Source organism: Staurois parvus, unplaced genomic scaffold (genome assembly GCF_062004578.1).
Source record: "Staurois parvus isolate SC_StPar_1 unplaced genomic scaffold, SC_StPar_1.0 ptg000353l, whole genome shotgun sequence".
Taxonomy (NCBI): domain Eukaryota; kingdom Metazoa; phylum Chordata; class Amphibia; order Anura; family Ranidae; genus Staurois; species Staurois parvus.
This window is the reverse complement of record NW_028318149.1, coordinates 1152199-1174208: the sequence shown is the minus strand read 5'-3', so window position 1 is coordinate 1174208 and position 22010 is coordinate 1152199. Positions and strand designations below refer to the sequence as shown.

General features: G+C 39.9%; 1 protein-coding gene and 1 long non-coding RNA gene across 2 annotated transcripts in view; one reads left to right on the top strand and one right to left on the bottom strand.

Moving 5' to 3' along the window:
* Positions 1-22010, top strand: part of LOC149456631 (uncharacterized) — a 187249-nt gene that overhangs the window by 65592 nt on the left and 99647 nt on the right. The gene's annotated exons all lie outside the window — the stretch shown is intronic.
* Positions 1-22010, bottom strand: part of VPS16 (VPS16 core subunit of CORVET and HOPS complexes) — a 205314-nt gene that overhangs the window by 172705 nt on the left and 10599 nt on the right. The window contains exons 3-7 of the mRNA XM_089684706.1: positions 18959-19056; positions 17981-18109; positions 4240-4384; positions 4034-4149; positions 3022-3144 (exon numbers count right to left, since the gene is read on the bottom strand). Coding sequence (XP_089540832.1) covers positions 3022-3144; positions 4034-4149; positions 4240-4384; positions 17981-18109; positions 18959-19056 — 611 coding nt within the window. The remainder of the gene's footprint in view (positions 1-3021; positions 3145-4033; positions 4150-4239; positions 4385-17980; positions 18110-18958; positions 19057-22010) is intronic.

Here is a 22010-nt window from a genome sequence, read left to right as displayed (position 1 = left end):
TCCTCTGCCAGTTTGCTGAATATGTCTATGCCTGTGGCCTGAACTGACCCATCTGCATACCCTGCTGACTATGTTCCTGCGAGACTCTAGTCCCAGCCATCCCTTGCGGATAACTGCATTCCTGGAACTACAGAAACTTTTGTTCTTCCTTTCTTTAGCCCCTGTACTTCCTGGTCATTAAACATGGCATTCCTGGGGGAAGCCACATACCAGCAGGCTAGGCTTGACTGGCTTATAGGAACTGGGACTGCTAGAGGTGATGCAACACATATCACTCTTTCCACATTTTCTAAAAACTAAAATATGTAGTCTTCAAAAAGACCCACCATACCTTTTAAAATATACCTTAGGGTGTTTACTCTTCAAAATGTGGTAAATTTGTGGGAGCTTCCAGTGACCTGGTGCTCCACAGCCTTCAAAAATGTGATAGGTAGTCAGAAAATGAGGTAATTAATGCCCCTGGAACGCCTGAAGGTGCTCTTTGGATTTTGGACTCCTCTGTGCATCTAGGCTGTGAAAAACTCACGTCTGTGGTATCCCCATACTCAGTTACATAGTTAGTAAGGTTGAAAAAAAAAAAAAAAAAAACCCATAGCTGATCCAGAGGAAAGCAAAAAATCCCCCAATAAAGCATGATCCAATTAGCTCCAGTGGTGGAAAAATATTCCTTCCTAATCCACTGGGAGGCAATCAGATATTCCCTGGATCAACTACCCCTGTTGTTAGAACATCTAAAATGTTAATATCCAGTTATATTGTTAGCATTTAGGAATGCATCCAGGCTTTTTTTTTATAACAATCTACTGAAGTGGCCAGAACCAGTGGGAGTCTATTCCACATTCTCACAGCTCTTACTGTGAAGAAGCCTTTCTGTATGTGGAGGTTAAATCTCTTTTCCTCCACACGTAAAAAGTATGTGTAGGCCACAGTTGTGGCATTGTTTGAATGTACTACGGACTGGGTGACCTTGCAGATGGGATGGCCAGTGTTGTACAGCCAATCTAATTTCAAGGGATGTTTATAATCCTGTGGGGACCAGATCCCCTCCCCACCTCAGCCTGTAAGGCTGGCATATGTTGTCAACACCTTCCATGGCATGTAAAGGAATATCTTTCCCAATCCTAGCACAGGAGTAGAGATCGTAACTTACACATACTGTAACTTTGACTGCCAACAGAAGATTTGCTCGTTCCACATTGTGAATATGCTGTATTAAGGATGTTTGGAGTGAAACTGTGCAAAAGAAGCTGCCTCAAAAAGGAGGCTACCATCAAGTCAAAAACCTTCAAGGATAAGCAAACTGAGGGGTGCTATTTAGAGTCCCTGTGTGGGACCTGAGGGAAGCCACTTTTTCTTGGGTAAAGAGTTGTTTATCCTGTCAAAAGTTTGAAAGAACTGAATCATTTTCTAACAAGCAGGGTGTGTACTTTTGTGAACACCGTAGGAGACTTAGGCTACTTCTCCTGGGGTAAAAGCCCCTTTTCTCCAGTGACCTAGATGAATTTATCAGAGGGTTTCCCAAATAGGCACTTTTTACAAGCAGGTTCAGGAGACCAAATTTATAAGCACAAACCTTGCAGATATGCACAGAAAGGGGACATTATAGAGACTAGAAGAATCTCATTCTCCACAGCATCAACACAAAACATGCTGATGTCATCAAATGTTCTAAGAGAACAGGTTCCTCAAAGACAGGTTTATGTTCTCTATTCATATGTGATGTACTGTTAACAATAGTCTGGCAAATGAACAGAGCAGCAATAACTGCCGACAAGGCACGATTTGCAAGGGCAAAAAAGCATTTAGCAGGGCTTCCAGACCCTTATCAACAGAATCCTTAAAAGGAAGGAACATCCTCAATAGGAACTATAAGGTGATTGTTGAGAACTGAAATGGCAGGATCAGGACTCACCACTGGAACAGTGCATTTCTTTTTAAAATCTTTTTTAATAAAATAAATCTCAGCAAACGTCTTAGAAGGAGTGAATACTCTTTCAGGATTGAGCCAGTCCTCAAAGTATACAATCAATCTGTGTGTGTATTGGAAATATCCTTCTGGACAGCCAGTTTTTTTAGTGCCCATAAGTGCTTGTTTAGGCTGTAGAAAGTCAGGCATTGTTGGGCGAAGACTAGTGCACACAGCGTCAATTAGTGTGTCCAGGGTAGAAAGCATTTGGAATGAAGCTTGTACCTCATAAAATGCAGGGGAGAAAAAAAATCCTCTACAACCTCTGCTATTGAGAGTCCTCAATACTTTCCTCCAGATATCTTCATAGAAAGGAGATTCCACTTTTGAAGCCTGAACAGGATCAGAGGGAAGAGAGGAGGTTTAGCGTTTCTGGCCTCAAAAAACTGAAGTGCTGAGAGTTTTCAAAAGAATTCAAACATAGATGCTGAGAAATCTACTTTTGTCACAGGCCACATGTTGCGCGCTTGAGAGTGAGCCAGTCAGATAATGGGAGCAGTGTCATAATAGGACATTTCTCTGGGACAATGGAGCAACTATTATCAACCTGAGTGGAGGTTAGAGTTTCCTGTAGGAAGTCTGCAGAACACAAGCTATTCTACCCTTTTGCCCCTGCTCCCTTGTGCCTGTGATCCACCATTCCTAAGTTGGGGGATCCCCAATAGGGGACTCTGAAGTGCGAAACAGATGGGGTTGTCGGTTTCCAGATATAGGAGCCGCTATAAACCAGACTGTGTTCCTGTGGTAGTGTCTCTGTAGATGACAGCAGGAATACAGCAATGTCCTGTGTGCATGCTGGGCAGAAAAAAGGCAGGTAAGGAAGGCATCATCTGGTAGGTGTGACGCAATTTCCTCATCGTCCAGGAGGAGGATGAAAAAAAAAGTTAACATTGCTTGCGAAAAGAAATGGTAAAAACAAAATGAGAGAGCTAGAGGGGTGAATAGTGGGCACAGGAAATATAAGCCCAGAGTTGGGCTTTATTCATTTAGCACACAACATAAAAACCTTTCATAATATAAAGAACATTGCTATATTTGTTTTTTCAAATACTTACCTTAAGTGAAGACATTCCCATCCATATGTACCCACTGTCTGTAAAGACTGCAAGATACTTATGATTAAAAGAAACAGAAAAATTAAGATATACTCCACACATTGGGCTCATTCCAGGAAGAGTCTGAAAAAAAAAAAAAGAAAATCGAGTCATTGCACCATCCTTTTTGATGCCATGGACCAGCATACATTTAGGGCCCATTGATTTAAAAAAAGTGATCTGATGAAATGTGTTACGTTTGGGAGCATAAACAACAACCAATCTCTGGCACATTTAAAATGCCTGCTAACTGCTGTACTGAAAAAATTGTGAGCTGCCTTTTAGTAGTAATGGCTGAATGTGACATATTTTTGGAAAAAAGACAAACCCAGTTGTTGATCTGGAACAAAAAGAGGGAGAGGCTGTCCTCTAATTAAAAAGGTTGAAAAGAGAGAAGTCCACCCAAGTTTAACGTATTACAGCTCCTGCTGCTCTGGTTTCGAGAAGGCAATACAAAATCCTCCATATAATGCTGCCAATTTTGCCATACAAGATATAGAAATTTCACAGAGAATAGAAAAGTAGAGCATTGTTTGATAGATATCTTATACCGTTCTACTTCTGGCTGTATGATATAAAGGCTACCATTTCTGACCCTCTTCTGAAAATACTAGTTGCCTGGATATTATGCCGACCGTTTTCATTCAATACTTTCTGAATCATTGGTGCAAAACAATTATCAGGAAGTTCAAAAATGCTTATTAGTATATTTGTTCTGAACTAGTTATGCAAAGTTTTAAAGCCACAGGGACAGCATCACAGCTATGCAACTAGCATTTTTCTCTCAGCATTATAAACACCTTGGATAAAAAATAAAAACTTTTCAACTTTTGAAATAGTATTTTTTTTTACTCCCCTGCAGTTTAAACAAAACAACATGCCTCAGTTTGTGGTTGGATAATGAAGAACCAATAGCAAATTGATAAGCACTAAAGAAAAAGGTTATATTGGTGAAAAAATAGGTTTTACTTACTACAACAGAGTATGCTGTGTTATCCAGCAGGTACAAATCATTGCCTATAGCTACTAAAATTAATTTTATCCTGTCCTGAAAAAGAACAGTCCAACAAGATGGAGGAACTTTAGGATCTGGAAAACAGACAAAACAACCAATTTAAATACCGTTTCCATGCCTATAAAAGATTGATCAATAAAAATGCACAGGAAGCTGCATGTTACTTGGCATTTCTGGCATCCGGCGTAATTTTACGTCATCAATATCGGAAATTACAGTAAAGTTCAGTGCTCCTGTTAATACGGCAATTCCAGTTCTATAGTCAGAATGAAACACCTTGGCTTCCAGAACCTGGTTCTGCTTAATTTCCTGTGAAGAGAAATATTATTACACAAATATAAACAACTTCCCACTGCCACATCTAATGATCAACACAAGGGTCAAACCAATTGGCAAGTGATAATTATTAAAATAATTCTGACACTTTTAAAGCTAACTCTTACACATTTTATAAAAGAACATCATAATTAAGTACTGTCTGTGTCTTTTTATTTTTACAAAATTACATTTTCAGGACGAGCTTTCAGGGTATACCCCCTACTTCTAAGGTCCAAAGATACATCCACATCGCATACATTAAAGGAAAATGCAACACATGCAAATAAAAATGTATATACCATACATAACTGCAACATATAATTTTATAATTTATTAACCACTTCAAGACCGTAATACGTATATATACACGTTGCAGGTTTGAAGTGGAATACTGGGGTTATGGCTGCCGCTGGATGCCATAACCCTGGTATTAAAAGTTTCCTCAGCCGCTGTTGTTCCTAATAAAAGTGATCCAAGCAGCTGATTAGCCACTGGATCATTTTTAGAAGTGATAGGATTGTCCCCCCTCCCCATCCTACAGCTTTCCAGTGGTTCCCGGGCTTACCTGCCTAAAGAAGCTCAACCCTCCTTAAAGGCACCTTTAACCACTTGCCTACTGGGCACTTATACCCCCTTCGTGCCCAGGCCACTTTTCAGCTTTCAGCACTGTCGCACTTTGAATGACAATTGCACGGTCATGCAACATTGTACCCATATGAAATTTTTAGCATTTTTTTCACACACATAGAGCTTTCTTTTGGTGGTATTTAATTGCCACTGGGTATTTTATTTTTTGCACTATAAACAAAAAAAGAAAATAAATTTGCAAAAAAAAAAAAGTTTTCTTTGTTTCTATTATACAGTTTTGCAAACAGGTAATTTTTCTCCTTCACTGATGTGCGTTGATAAGGCTACACTGATAGGCAGCACTGATGAGGTGGCATGGATAGGCTGCACTGATGAGATGGCACTGGTGGATATTGATGAGGAGGCACTGATGATGCTGCACTGATATGCAGCAATGATGGTCATTGATAGGCGGCACTGACTGACAGCACTGACTTATGGCACTGATGGGCGGCACTGCTAGGGGGCACTGCAGGGCACTGATTATCAGTGCCCTGATGATCAGTGCCGACATGCTCTGTGACAGCTGCCAGTTATCGGCAGTACTGTCACAGCATGAGGAAAGTGCTGCCAATAACCGGCAACTGTATTTACTCCGTGATCTGCTGTGTTATTGGACACAGCTGATCACGTGGTATAAGCTCACTGTGATTGGCCATAGGACACAGCGATCACGGAGATTGCTGGGTGTACGCAGCTAGGGGCGCACAGGAGGGCGTGTTCTCAGAGGACGTCATATGACGCCCTCCCAGAACTGGATAACCGCATTGTAGCCATCATTCAGCAATAGTGGGTTAGCAAGTGGTTAAGGAGGTATGGGCTTACTGCTAAGGTTGGGACGATTGCCATTTTTTGTGTAGTTGGCTAATTTGGAAGCAGGGACGCACTGAATGCCTTTGCTGTCATTTTGGTATGGCTGGATGCCATGTGCCTCCCTGTAACTTTAGGCTACGTTCACACTAGCTTTGTCAGCAGGCGTCAGACAGGCGATTGGGAAATGTTTTTAACGGTTCTCAAACGTCTATGAAAATTCTGCACATGGCAGCACACAGTGCTGTTCACACTGAAGCGTTAGCATCGTGGCAAAATTGACGCCTCATGTGGAGTCAGGAGGAGTTGAAGCCTCCCATTCAAGTCTATGGTGCCGCTCCTCAAACGCCTGGCAGGCATTTGCGGGGAAGGTGCAACGCGGTTGTGAGGTGTTTGCGGAGCGTTGATACCATTTAACTTCATTATAGGCATTTGTGGTGCAGTTTTAACGCTTAGCAAACACCTATCAAATGCCTCAAAACCGCACATAGGGAGTTTGGGAAGCATTTGAGGAGCATTAAAAATGCTCCGCAAACACCTGTCTAACCCCTGTCAAACGCTATATGGGCGTTTGGCAAGAGTTAGAAATAAAGTGTGAACAAGCCCTTAAAGGAGGGATGGGATCCTCCAGGCACACCTGCCCTTAACCTATCTATTGATATATGTGCTCCTACCATGGAGGCTCTTGAAATTTTAGAGTTAGATCCAAAGTATACAGAGGACCCTTGACGCAGGACTGTGGCTTATGCATGTATTTTCAAATGTGTGCAAACTAAACCCTCTGTTTTTAACGCAAACTGTTAGACAGGGCCAAATTGGTTGTTTTGCAGGCTGGCAAGTGTTGCTAGGAAATCCTGTGTTTGCAATGTGCATTTATAACCTCTGTATTGTTCTCACAACAGGTGTACATTAGGAATCATAGTTCACTATAATCACCTGGCATGGGAGATGTCTGACACCAAACTGGCTCTCCTTGCATGGCAATTGTTTCCACAGCAAAGACATGTACACTCAGTCATAAACAAGGCAGCATGCTTATGGACATGACAACTAAGCAGAAACCCAGATGGTGTCTTGTAAACATTTATCTTTAGCAGTGGTTAAATGTATACCTAATTTCATCTCCTACATTTTCACTACAGGAATAATGCACTTTTTTGGAAAAACAATATTAACCTCTTAATGACCGACCTATAGCAAAAATACAGCTACAGGGCGGCACGGGTGTGCAAAATCACGTATATTCGCGGCCACGGCTGTCAATCACTGGGTCCCGGCTAGAGATTACTGAAGATCTCCGACGGGGAGGAGAACTGTTTTGTTTACTAACAGTTCTCCTCCCCGTCAGCTGGGGCACACTGCTTTGGATGGCTGTGCACAGCACAGCCATCCAAAGCAGTGTGCTTACAGTGAAGCACACAGACACCACCCCCTAGTAAAACACTCCCTGCACACAGTTAACCCTTTGACCCCCCCTCATGTTAACCCCTTCCTGCCCAGTGCGATTAGTACAGTGTCAGTGCTTTGTTTTAGCACTAATCACTGTATTGGTGTCGCTGGGGATGCCAATGACACCGAATCAGTTTCTCCCAGTGTCAGAATGTCCTCTGCAGTCCCGCTATAAGTCGTTGATCGCCACCATTAGATGGAAAAATAAAAATAAAAAAAACCTATATTTGTAAATGCTATAACTTTCATGTAAACCAGTTAATGTACACGTATTGGGATTTTTTTTAAGCAAAGGCATGTAGCAGAATATATTTTGGCCTAAATTTATGACGAAATTTTATTTTTAAATTTTTTTTACTGGACATGTTTAACCACTTCCTGACCACCCTGTAGCAAAGAGATTATATATATATATATATATATATATATATATATATATATATATATAACAGTTCTCCTCCCTGTCAGTTCATTCACACGGCTTTGGATGACTGTGCAAAGCACAGCCATTCAAAGCAGTGTGCTTACAGTGAAGCACACGGACACAGCACTTAGTAATACAGCACACAGTTAACCCTTTGATCGCCCCTCATGTTAGCCCCTTTTTTTTTTTTTAGCACTGATCACTGTATTGGTGTCACTTTGGATGTCCAGTGACACCAAATCAGTTCCCCTCATTGTCAGAATGTCCGCCACAGTCCCGTTATAAGTTGCTGATTGCCGCCATTACTAGTAAAAATTAAAAAAAAAATCCCAGTATACCGCCATTTGTAAATGCTATAACTTTCGCGTAAACCAATTAATTTACACGTATTGGGATTTTTTTTTTTTAGCAAAGACAAGTAGCAGAATATGGTATATATATATTGGAATTTACGTAGATTTTACTTTCTGACTGCCTATCACATTTCTTGAGGTGCTAAAATGCCAGGGCAATACAACCCCCCCCCCCCCCACCACCACCCAAATGACCCCTTTTTGGAAAGTAGACACTGCAAGGATTTAGCAGAGAGGCATCTTGAGTCCATGGAACATTTTTTTTTTTGCCACAAATGTTTTAAAAATGGAAATTTTTTTTTTTTTTTTTCTACAGAAAGTTGTCACTTTCTGTGACAATGATATATTGCTCATGCATGCCATGGGTATATGTAGAATAACAGCCCAAAACACATTCTCCTACTTCTCCCAAATATGGGGATACCACATGTGAGAGACTTATTGGCAGCCCAGCTTCATACAGGCGCCCAAAATCCATTGACTACCTCCAGGCTTTCAAAGGGCTTCATATTTCCTCATATCACTTCCCTACTATCTATCACAGTTTCGGAGGCTCTAAAATGCCAGGATAGTACAAGCACCCCCCCCCCCAAATGACCCCTTTTTGGAAAGCAGACACCCTAAGGAATTTGATAAGAGGCATGGTGAGTATTTTACAGATATAATTTTTTTCACAGGGCTTTGAAAAAGAAAAAAAATCTATTTTTGTTTTCTTTCTTTGTATTCCAAAAACACGAGGCAACAAATGAGATCTGTAAAATACTCACCATGCCTCTTAAAAAATACCTTGGAGCGGCAGGGAGGAGGAGCCTAACTATGGCGGCAGGTGAGAGCGCGATGTGAACGCTCTCCACAGGATAGCCACTCTCCCTCCCCAAATGTTCCCCGAGTAAAGCTGCGAAGGTGCCCGGGCAAAAACTCACGGGCGAGAGGGGCCCCCCGAAGAGAACTTCGAGGACAGAGCTGCAGGAGTCCACGACTGAGGGACGGACGATACCTCCCGCCCGAGACTGCTGGGAATCCAGGTGACGCGGGACAGTCACGTGATCTCCCGAAAGGGAGCTCTGGGAGACAGAGAAGCCGGCCGGTTCTCCGACACAGGGGGAGAAGCCGGCTTCCTCACTGACAGGACACGTGGTACCGGCTCAGCGTCCCGGTGAAAGGAGAAGAGGAGAGATTTGGCTGCTCTCCGGTGGAGCCAGAGAGACATCAGCGTGGGAGAAAGGAGACCCTGTCTTCCGGATACCTGTGAGAGAGGTAGAAGGAGGAAAAAGGAGACCCGGAGAGACCCCCCCCCCCTCCTTCAATCGAGGGGAAGAGGAGTAGAGCCAGAGCAGAGGACAGAGAACCTAAAGGACAACTTCCCTGGAAAGGCAGCTGGAATGTGGGTGAGTGAGAGTGGATGGACTGTATATTAAATCCGTGTTATGGACAGTTTATTAAAGCAGCAGAAGTAATTATAGACTGGGGGAAAAAAGAAAAAAAAAAAGAGAGAGGGGGAAATATCAAGGAAATCGATGAAATTAGAACCTCTCTAAAAAGACCCATTATAGCATATACCCTAAAGCCTTAAAGAAAAGGGTTTGGACATATATAGAAAAGATGAAGAGTAAAAATAGCAAAGGGAGTGGTCCCAAACACTCCCAATCTGGAACAATCAGAAAATTTACGTCTCAAGGCAATGTGACCCCAGAAAGAACTCAGGAGATAGCAGAAAAAAGTATAATGGAAAACAGTATGGATAAGAGTACCAGATCGCCTGGGGAAATGGATAATAATAGCCAACAAATAATAGAAGGAATAGAGCTAAGAGTAAAGGAAGGAGAACTACAAATCCCAAATAAAAAGGAGATGGCAGAAATGTTTGGAAATTTGGAAAAATCAATTAAACAAGAGATGGGAATAATTCGGAAAGACTTGGGACATCTTTTGTCCAGAGTAGAAGAAACAGAAGAAAAAATTAAAAAACACGCTCAAGCTATTCCTGAACTGAGAAATCAAATAATGGAGATTAGGCAAGAACAGAAAAAGTTGGGATATAAGTTGGAGATACAAGGTAACATGTACAGGAAAAATAACCTCAGGATAAAGGGAATCCCGGAGCTTACACAAGAAGAAGATCTAAGAGAGACAATACAAAAAATTTTTAAATCCATCATGGGTAGACCTAGAACTGAGTCATTTATATTGGACAATATATACAGGTTAGGAAGGTTCCAACGAGATCGGATGGAAGAGAGACCGAGAGATGTAGTGGTACAATTTAATAAAAATGGAGAGAGAGAAGAAGTATGGAAGAAGATAAAAGGAAGAGCTAGTATTGAATATGAAGGAAAAAACTTGCAAATTTTTGCAGACTTGACACCTGAGACATTATTGAGAAAAAGATCATTGAGACCACTAATAGAACAGATGAAAAAACAAAATATACAATATAGATGGAATAGCTCGATGTGTCTAATCGGATGGAAGAATGGAGTTACTGCATATCTGAGATTTCCAGAGGAATTAAGAGACTTTTTTGATAAACTTAATATTCAAAGAATAGAGATTCCAGGTTGGGAGGAAGAAGAAGAGGGAGAGAAATATGCTGAGGGAAAAGAGGAATGGCAGCAAGTTAGAAGAAGAAATAGAGAATAAATAGATAGGGGAACATCGGGGGAAATGGGGAGTAGGTGAACCGTACAAGGTTAGAGTTCCACCTCAGGGTCAGGATCCAAATGTGGCATTTGGCTCACAAAAGGATTAGATGGAATAAAAATAGGCCCAATGGGGGTGGGGGGAGATGGAGGGGGAGTAGATGTGGGAGGGGGGGGGGAATGGGGGTGGGAGGATGGTATAGGGGGAAGGTTTTAAAAATACTTTGCATAGGGATGAGATGTATTCAAGAATCATGGAAGATATAAAATTTATAACATATAACGTAAAAGGGTTGAATAGTCCTGGGAAGAGATTTAAGCTATTTAAGGAATTACAACATAGAGAAGCCTCAGTAGTTTTTTTACAGGAGACGCATCTTGAGATTAAGTCAAACATCAAATTAAATACTAGAAATTATCCAACATGGTTCTATGCAGACTCCCCAATTAAGAGAGCCAAAGGGGTGGCAATTGGGTTCGCTAAAAATATAAGGTGGGAGGTGGAGGAAAGAGAGACAGACCCTGAGGGGAGATTCTTATTTTTGAAAGGTAGATTACAGGAAATGGAGTGTACAATAGCAAATATTTATTGCCCAAATAAGAGACCAGAGGTATACCTGAAAGGGATATTAAGAAAACTGAGGGACTTTAAAAAAGGAAGGCTGATAGTGGCGGGAGACTTGAATTTATGTCTAGATCCACAGATGGATACAACATCTCGTGTGCAACGGGAGGGAGGTAGGTCTATGAAGATCTTGAAGAAGGAGATATATGAGGGTCAACTAGTAGATATATGGAGGATAATGCATGGAAAGGAAAAAGACTATACTTTCTTCTCTAATGCACACGAGATTTATTCAAGACTGGACTATATAATGGTAGAACATCAACTTATTGAAAGGGTGGCTAAAGTAGAAATAGAAACAATGACCCTCTCAGACCATGCCCCAGTTATAATGAAGTTGAGATGGGGGAAACAACTGACAAGGGGGGTGGGATGGAGATTAAACGAGGCCCTTCTATTAGATCAAGAGACTGACCAGCAGATCAGACGGGAAATGGAAAGATATTTTCAAGAGAACGAAACAGGAGACGTGTCAATGGCCACTGTCTGGGAGTCCCATAAGGTATATATTAGAGGTATATTGATTGCGTTAGGGGCAAAAAAAAAAAGGGAAAGGAGTAAGAAAATGACTGAGCTCTTAAAAGATATAACTGACCTAGAACAAATCCATAAAAATACAATAACATGTGAGATAGGACAAAAGATAATAGGAAAGAAGAAAGAACTGGAGATATTAATGGAAGAAGAGAGGAGGAGAGTACTCAATAAAGTTCTAGTGGAGAGGTATAGATGGGGAGATCGTCCAGGAAAATATTTAATGAAGGCCCTGAGAAAAAAGAAAAATAGAAATTACATAGAAAAAATAAGAAACCCCAAGGGAGAAATGGCTCACTCTACTAAAGAAATTGGGAAGATATTCAAGGAGTATTACAACAAGCTGTATAATATTAAGTCTCAAAACTTAGTAAATAATAGGGAAAATGAGAACAGAGAAAAAAGAAAGGCATATTTAAAAAATGCAGGACTACCAAAAATAGATGAAGACCTATTGAAATCCCTGGAATTAGAAATCACACAGGAGGAAATAAAAATAGCACTAAAAGACACTAAAGTGGGGAAAAGTCCTGGCCCAGACGGATACACCGTGAGGTATTATAAAAAATATAGTGAAGTATTAATACCAAAGTTGAAGGAATATATGAATGCCTTGGGGGGAGAAATGGAGATTAGACAGGAATCCCTACAAGCCCATATAACACTCATACATAAGGAAGGGAAGGATCCTACTCAATGTTCAAGTTATAGACCAATTGCACTCCTAAATGTAGATACAAAATTATACGCGAAGGTTTTAGCAAATAGGATCAAAGACTTAATGCCAGAATGGATCCAGGGAGATCAGGTTGGCTTTGTATCAGGGAGGGAAGGTAGAGATAACGGAATTAGAACTCTGTTATTGATCCAGAAAGCTAAGAAAGGGAAAACCCTGGCAGTGATTCTCTCGATCGATGCTGAAAAAGCTTTTGATAGAGTAAACTGGAGCTTTATGATGGACACCCTAGAGACCATGGGAGTAGGTAGTAGAATGAGGGAATGGATAGGAAAATTGTATAAAATGCCATCCGCGGTTATTTTGGTTAATGGTGAAAAATCTACACCTATAAGGATGTCAAATGGGACTAGACAGGGATGCCCACTGTCCCCTTTATTGTATGTGTTAACATTGGAACCCCTACTAGAAACAATTAGGAAGAACGTAGATATAAAGGGAATACAAATAGGGGAAACGGAACATAAGGTGGCAGCCTTTGCGGACGATCTGTTGTTTTATGTGGGTAATCCTAGGATAACACTCCCGAACTTAATAAAAAGCTTAAAAGAATATGGAGAAATATCAAATCTAAAAATCAACCCGACAAAAACCGAGATCTTGAATATAAATCTACCGAATAGTGAGAAAGAAAAGATAAAAAAAGAATTCCCTTTTACATGGAGAGATAGAGAGATAAAATATTTAGGAGTTAATCTTACTGCTTCATATTCAAAATTGTATAAATTAAATTATATTTCCCTTTTAAACGAGATTAAGGAGGAATTGAAGAAATTGGGAGGAGGAATCCCTTCCTGGTTAGGACGAATAAATCTGATAAAAATGATAATTGTACCCAAAGTTTTGTATAAATATCAAATGATCCCAATAAAACTCCCAGAAGCATTTTTTAAAGAAATTAAAAAGATGATAACAAAATTTATATGGAAAAATAAAAAATCTAGATTATCGTATGACTTGATAAGTAGACGAAAAGAGAGAGGGGGACTGGGAGTGCCGGACTTTAAGAGATACTATAATGCTGTAATTTTAACAAGAATTTATGATTGGACACACAATAAAAGGGAGAAAAGATGGGTGAAGATAGAGAATGATCTGAGCGGAGTTGACCTGAGTAGAAACATATGGGCACCAGTACAATATAGAGGTTTAGAGAAAACCACGAGTGTGTTCACATTGAATGTTTTGAAGGTTTGGGATAATTTACACAAGTATATGCACTGGGATTTTAATTCACAATTAATGCCACTAAGGAATATGGAGTATTTTCCACCAGGTATTGAGGGGAGTATGGGAAAATGGATCAAAAAGGAAGACATTCAACTAAGGGATATTATGGACGGAAAGAAGTTGAAAACATTGAAAGATTTAAAAAAAGGTGGAAGGGAACTTTTTACTAAGATTGATGAGTGGAAATATCACCAATTAAATCACTTTGTTGAGGGTCTTCCGAAACCCATAAGAGGGAGAGGGGAGTGGAATTTGTTTGAGAGGTTGTTGGAATCACGAGGAGATGGAAAACGGGGCACGGCAAAAATTTATAAAATTCTCACCGAATTAGCCACGGAATTTAAACCAAGTTATATAGTAAAATGGGAAAGAGATTTGGAAGTGGAGATAGATGAAGATAAACAGAGGAAGATATATAGACTCACACACGAGAATATTAGCATGAGAGAGGTGGAGGTAAATTATAAGAGTTTAGTAAGATGGCACATCACACCAACTATGGAGTACAAAATGGGTATAGAGAGAACACAAGAGTGTTGGCGTGGTTGTGGAGAGATGGGTACATGGTTTCACATTTGGTGGGAATGCCCAAAGATACAAAATTTTTGGAAGACAACAGTAAACTTAATTGAGAAAATCTCAGGAATAAAGATTGGATTAGACCCACAAGTGTGTCTATTACATAAAACAGACTTACCAGTGAATAAATATAAAAATTCGGGTATATGGTACTTTGTAAATGCAGCGAAGGGTTTGATACCTAAGTTCTGGCATAGCTTGGAGGTTCCGAAAGAGAAGGATTGGGTAGAGAGAGTAAATCAGATTAGTAGGATAGAGAAACTATATTATATCCAGGAAGATAAGATAGAGATATATAACAGGAGATGGGAGAAATGGGAAGATTTCGTACACCAAAGGAATATATCTGAAGTAATGTTAGGAGAAGATTCTTAATTTCATATAGAAGGAAGTAAGAGAAAAATGCAAAGTGGGAGGGGGGTGGGATGTGGTAGGGCATAAAGGTAGAGGGAAGGGAAAAGAAGAAAAAGGAGGTAATAGAAAGAGAATAAGAGTAAGAATATTATATGAGATTGTGGATGAAATGTAGTGTGTTCTTCTTGCATGTGCCTCTTTTTTTTCTTTTTATGTTTAATTATAAATATAAAAATTTAATAAATATTTGAATTAAAAAAAAAAAAAAAAAATACCTTGGAGTGTATACTTTCCAAAAAGGAGTCATTTGGGGGGTTGCTTCTAATCTCCTGGCATTTCAGGGCCAACATTAGAAGCTAATGCCACACATCACCCACTCGTGTAGACCAAACCTTTTCTGACACTTTTTGTTCACATGAAAAAACAGTTTTTTTGCTAGAAAATTACTTTAAACCCCCAAACATTATATATATTTTTTTAAAGCAGAGGCCCTAGAGAATAAAACAGTGGGTGCTGAAATTTTTTACGTCACACAGTATTTGTGCGGCGATTTTTCAAATGCAAATATTTTGGGGAAAATACACATTTTAGAATTTTAATGCACAAAAACACAATATATTGTCCAATTGTTTGATAAAATATAAAAGATGATGTTACACCGAGTAAATAGATACCAAACATGACATGCTTTAAAATTGCGCATGCCGGTACAATGGCAACAAAGTACATACATTTTTATTATCGATAGGCCACGCTTTAAAAGCCTTTACAGGTCACCAATTTATATTTACACAGGAGGTCTAGTGCTAGAATTACTGCCCTCAATCTGTCATTCACGGTGATACCTCACATGCATGGTACAACTGCTGTTTACATACTGTCACGGGGTCAACCCTCTTGCGAGCTGGTGCACGCGTGCAGGGGTGCTTTTTTTTTTTTTTTTTTTACACTGTCTCTTTCTTTTTTTTTTTAATCACTTTTATTGCTATCACAGGGATTGTAAATTTCCCCTCTGACTGCAATAGGCATTGACAGGTATTCTTTTTTGAGAAATCTGGGGTCAGACTCTAGATATCTCCTCTGCCCTTACATCACCTGATCTCACCAAGATCAGTGTGATCGGATGTTTCCCAATTTACAAATGGCGCTGTTTATATCCTGCGAAACTGAAGTGATGAAATGCTCATAGCTTCCAATTTCTTAGACTATAGAGATGATTGGAGTCACTCTGGTCTCTGATCAGTTCTATAGTCAGCCAGCGGATCTGCCGCTGCATTCTTGGATTCCCCTGTGGGACAGGAGAGCCCAATAAAACTGTGGAAGGCAGCAGAAGGGGGGGGGGAATATCCCTTCCTGCTACTCATAAAAACAATTCAGCAGCTAATTGGCCACTAGGATTGCTTTTAAATGAAAGCCGACAGCCAGCTGAAAAAAAAACGATACCACGATGATGCCTGTAGCTGCAGGCATCATCCTGGTATAGCCACTCAAAGTCCAACGACGTACCAGTACATTGCTGGTCCATGTTTGGCATATATGTAATAGCAGAGAACACAGGCATATGATGAATCGGGTCTGTGGACCAATATGACTGCAATTCATTCTTTTTTGTAATGCCCATGTTGAATATAAGTACCAATAAATTCAGAAACTGTGATAGGTTTCCATGCAAATTGTCTGGCAAGAGCTGAATTTTGGTGGGCGGCGATGTATTGTTGTGCTTATAAATTGCCTTGGCCCACAATCAATTGGTACAAATCTTTTGTGAAAAACAACAGAGGGGCTACACGCTAGTGCTGGCAGCGAACGGGGACGATCCTGCTAACACTGCATTTTTGGGGACACTATACAAAGCAGGCACTAGTATAGTTCTGTCCATGATCATTATATTAATCTGTACAAACACTATACTAATAATGGTGGTGATCAGCGACCTACAGTGTGAGTACGATAGTGTGCAGGAAATCTAATGCTAGCTGACCCTGGCTGGGAGGGGTGCTTACTGACCCTGACGTTATCTGATGTCGCTAGTGGCAGGAATGCAGTGATCAGTGAAAAAATGTATATACTGACACTGTACTAATGGCACTGGCTGGGTGATGGGGCGATCAAAGAGTTAAAATGTGCTAATCTACTGTGTGTGTAAAATGTAGTGCTTTTTCTCTTCCTGGACCAACCACGGGGGCAGTGAGGGTGCAGGTGCGTTCACACCCCAAAACAGGAAGAGAGCTGCTGCGGTTGTGGTGGTAAGCGGTTTGCAAGTAGTTAAAAAAAATAAACCCTTTAAAAAAATTTCTCAATATGGTATTTATTTTATTTTTTAAAAAACATTTTACATTTTTTTTTTAAATACTTTTAGCAGAATAGGGGTGATCAGGGATTTTTTTTTCTTTTTACACTTTGCTTTGCAGGAGAAATAAAGATAATTTCTTCTGCAATGCAAAGCTTGCTGTCATGAATCTAACTAATTCATGAACTGTCATCAATGAGTTAGGTTTTTGACAGCTCAAGAAAGTGATCTGTGATTGGCTGGAGCTGGTCACATGGTACAGGGTGCTGTGATTTTCCCCATGTATCATGTGACAGCTGTGGGTCAATCACAGCCCTCTAGGAAGAGAGGCAGAGCTGTTATGAATGAGATTGATTCATAACAGCTTTGCTTACATTGTGATCATTTGATCGCATAGTGACCACCTGTTCACCGGGATCTTCATTCTGCTATGTCCGCCAGACACAGCAGTCGCGGCGGGGGAGAACTGCGCATCCCCTTGTGTTAGTACAGCCACAGCAACGTACGGGTACATCACTTTTGCTGCAGCTGCCGCCTGGCCGCAGAACATTGTGGGCGGTGGGAAGCGGTTAAAAGCAAAAAGTCAAAAATATTTTTTTCTCAAAATTGTCGGCCTTTTTTTTTTATAGCGCAAAAAAATTAAAACGCACAGGCAATCAAATACCACCGAAAGAAAGCTCAATTCGTGGGAAAAGGAGGACATAAATTACATTTGGGTGCAGGGTTGCATGACCTCGCAATTGTCAGTTAAATTAATGAAGCGCCGCAACGCAAAAAATGGCCTGGTCAGGAAGCTGGGGTAAATTCTCAGGAGGGCAAGTGGTTAATAAGCCTTGTTTATATTAGACTAACTGAGCTCATGTACATTTAAAAAATAGTTTCTACTGTACTTTTCTGATGTGAACACATACAATTAAACTGTAAATCACATACTTACATTTCCCAGGCTAAAACAACGTTTATATGCACAAAATATATCATATATTAACACAGTTCCGTCTTCCTGAATACACATTAGATCTTCAGATATTGTCCAGCCCAGGTGCACCACTTGTCCACTCTTCCACTACAAATAAGAGAATGTCAAGAACAACATTTTATAATTTGTAGATTAATGGAAAATCTACAAATAAAGATATTAATTTAAACAATGCAAATATGAACCGGCAATCATATAACATGGAAGCCACTTGAAAAAAATAACTCATAATTTTTAAAATTAAAAAACCCTACAAAGAAGACCTTCAGTACCTGTTCCACTGCCCGTCTCCTGGATCCTGGCTCTACTTAGCAGCTACAGACTACAGGCAAAATTGTCACATCAGCTCCTCCCTGGAAAGTCAGATGCCAGCATCCCCTGTTGTCAGTGGTTCCATTCTTTGGCCCCTATACCACTACTGTGTGTACAGAAACTAAAAGTTTTTTATTTCTCTTAATTTATGTAGGAAGATTTGCCCTATATACAGGTAATTATACAACTCACGAATCACTACTAATTGGATTCAAAATCTACATTAGTTTGTACAGATTATACAAAATCTACAATGAAATAGAAGGCAAATAAAAAATGACAGTTCAGCAATTTTCCTAATCATTGATCACCATATGTAACAGCAACAAAGAAGTTGCAATACAAATGAGATCATAAAAATACTGTATGTGCAGTACAATGAGCAATATTAAAATGCCCAAAGTGTCACACTCTCTGCTGTAAAAGTTACAACAGCAATAAAATACAATGGTAAACCACTAAAACATTTTACAGCGAACAAAGAAAAACCTGCACTGAACTGCTGATAATAGGAAAAACATATAATCCAATTAATCCCGGTTCCAACTACTCTACGCTTACTTTGTTACAATCTCATAAAAAGAGAAAATTCACCTAATATGTATGTACTATTGTATCACTCACCGGTATTGTGGCTAAAAGAACACCAGATGCTGAGTAAGTTTCTAAAACAGGACGTGAACTGCTCGGTTTCTCTTTTGTCAAATAGTTTTTCATTAAGGCTTTAAAAAGTTAGACAAAAACAAACACAAAATTAGTAATAAATCAGCTTTTGCAGAATTGTGACAAAAGAAGGTATTACACATCTATATCTACCATCAGATAAGGTTTTTGTTTCTGTCTTACCTAGTATCATGCACTCTAATGGTGCTCTTTAGCAGATTAAAGTGTCAATAACCTTTTTCTTGTGCTTATTTCTTTAAACTGATGTCCTCTGCCTCTGTGCTGTAGCTTTAAATCTTGCATCCTTTCATTTTTTGTAAATACATGGTTGATTGCCATTTCCATGGATCTCCCTGTTGTCAGTAGCCACACAATAGCAGCCAAACCTCTGGCTGCTTCATTGACACTCATAGTCAACAAAGCGTCTACAAACTATGATATACAGTTAGGTCTATATATATTTGGACACAAGCACAATTTTAGATTTTTCAGGTATTTACCAAAACATATTCAAGCTATAGTTATATAATGGATATGGGCTGAAAGTGCACACTCTCAGGTTTAATTTAAGGATATTAGATTGGAGGAAGGGTTTAGGAATTACATCTCTTAAGAGCAGCCATCCCCCCTTTTTCAAGGGACCAAAAGTAATTGGACAATTGAATCAAAAGCTGTTTCATGGCCAGGTGTGAGCTATGCCTTTGTTATTTCTTCATCAATTAAGCAGGTAAAAGTTCTGGAGTTGATTCTAAGTGTGGTATTTGCATTTGGAATCTATTGTTGTGAAGCTACATCATGCGTTCAAAGGAGCTGTGCAAGTGAGCATGCACGTGAAACAGGCCATTGTAAGGCTTAAAAAACTAAAAAAATCCAACGGAGAGATAGCAGCAATATTAGGAGTGGCCAAATCGACAGTTTGGTACATTCTGAGGAAAGAAGAACGCACTGGTGAGCTCAGCAACATAAAAAAGGCATGGACGTCCATGGAAGACAATAGTGGTGGATGATCACAGGACCCTCTCTATGGTAAAGAAATACCCATTCACAACATCCAGACAACAGAAGGACACTCTCCAGGAAAGTCTACAATCAAGAGAAGACTTCACAAGAGCAAATACAGAGGGTTCACCAAAAGGTGCAAACCATTCATAAGCCTGAAGAATAGAAAAGCCAGATTAGAGTTTGCCAAAACATCTAAAAAAGCCAGACCAGTTCTAGAAAAGCATTCTTTGGATGAATGAAACTAAGATAAATCTGTACCAGAATGACGGGAAGAAAAAAAAAGTGTGCAGAAGGCTTGGAACAACTCATGATCCGAAAGCACACATCATCTGTAAAACATGCTGGAGGCAGTTTGATGGCATGGGCATGTATGGCTTCCAGTGGCACTGGGTCATTGCTGTTTATTGATGATGTGACAGAAGACAGAAGCAGCCGGATGAATTCTGCAGTGTTCAGAAATATAGGGGTTTATTTACTATTGCTGGAGAGTGCAAAAGCAGGTGCACTTCTGCACAGCAACCAATCAGCTTCCAGGTTTTATTGCCACAGCTTAATTGAACAAGCTGAGGTTAGGAGATGATTGGCTACCATAAAAAGGTGCACCAGATTCTGAGCGAACCAGCTTTAGTAAATCTCCCCCATATGGTCAGCCCAGATTCAGCCAAATGCAGCGAAGTTGATTGGACGGCACTTCACAGTACAGATGGACAATGATCCAAAACACACTGCAAAAGCAACCCAGGAGTTTTTGAAGGAAAAGAAGTGGAATATTCTGCAATGACCAAGTAAATCACCTGATCTCAACCCAATTGAGCATGATTTAATTTGCTGAAGGCAAACCTAAAGGCAGAAAGACCCACAAACAAAGAACAACTGAAGACAGCTGCAGTTAGAACCTGGCAAAGCATCAGAAAGGAGGAAACCTAGTCTTTGGTATGTCCATGAGATCCAGACTTCAGAAGTTATTGCTAGTAAAGGATTCTCAACAAAATATTAAAAATGAGCATTTTATTTATGATTATATTTATTTGTCCAATTACATTTGAGCTCCTGAAAATGGAGGGATTGTGTAAAAAATGGTTGCAGTTCCTAAAATTTGTACTTGATATTTATGTTCAACCCCTTGAAATAAAGCTGAAAGTCTGCACTTCAAATTAATTTGGATTGTTTTGTTTTAATTTTTTTCTGGTGGCATACAGAGTCAAAAGTATGAAAATTGTGCCTGCGTCCAAATATATATGGACCTAACTGTATATACTAGAACTTACGCAGCTTTTTCTTTCTGACTGCCTATCACCCCTAAATGACCCCTTTTTGGAAAGTAGACACCCCAATACATTTTTAAATGTTTTCCTTTTTTTTTTTTTTTTTACACAAAGTTGTCACTTAAATGATATATTGCTCACACATATATGTGAAATTACACCCCAAAATACATTTTGCTGCTTCTCCTGAGTATGGGGATACCACATGTGTAAGACTTTTTGAGAGCCTAGCTACATACAGAGCCCGAAAAGCAATGACCACCTCCAGGCTTTCAAAGGGCATAATTTCCTCATTTCACTTCCTCACCAATTATCACAGATTCAGAGGCCCTGAAATGCCATGATCTGCCCTTAAAGCATCTGATCACACAAAGATTTAAAAATGGCGCTGTTTTTATCCGGTGAAACCGAAGTGATGAAGCACTTGTTGCTTCTGGTTTCTTAGGCCGGCTGCATTCTCGGGACGGGACATCCCAAGAAAGCCAAACAAGGCAGCAAAGGGGGGGGGGGGGTGTTGGGCGGAAGCAGGGTGGAAACTTCCTCTCCCACTGCTTCTAAAGGCATCATACTGGTATAACCACTAAAAGTCCAGCGTCCTTGTTGGACATATATGAAATGTTCTTTTTTTAATGCAGCCTGTGGATGGAACAAGAAAAGAGCACAGATTCCTCCATTTACATCAATCAATGTGGATGAAGAAATCTCTGCCAGAAAAAGTGTGTGGTATGCCCACCATTAGAATATAC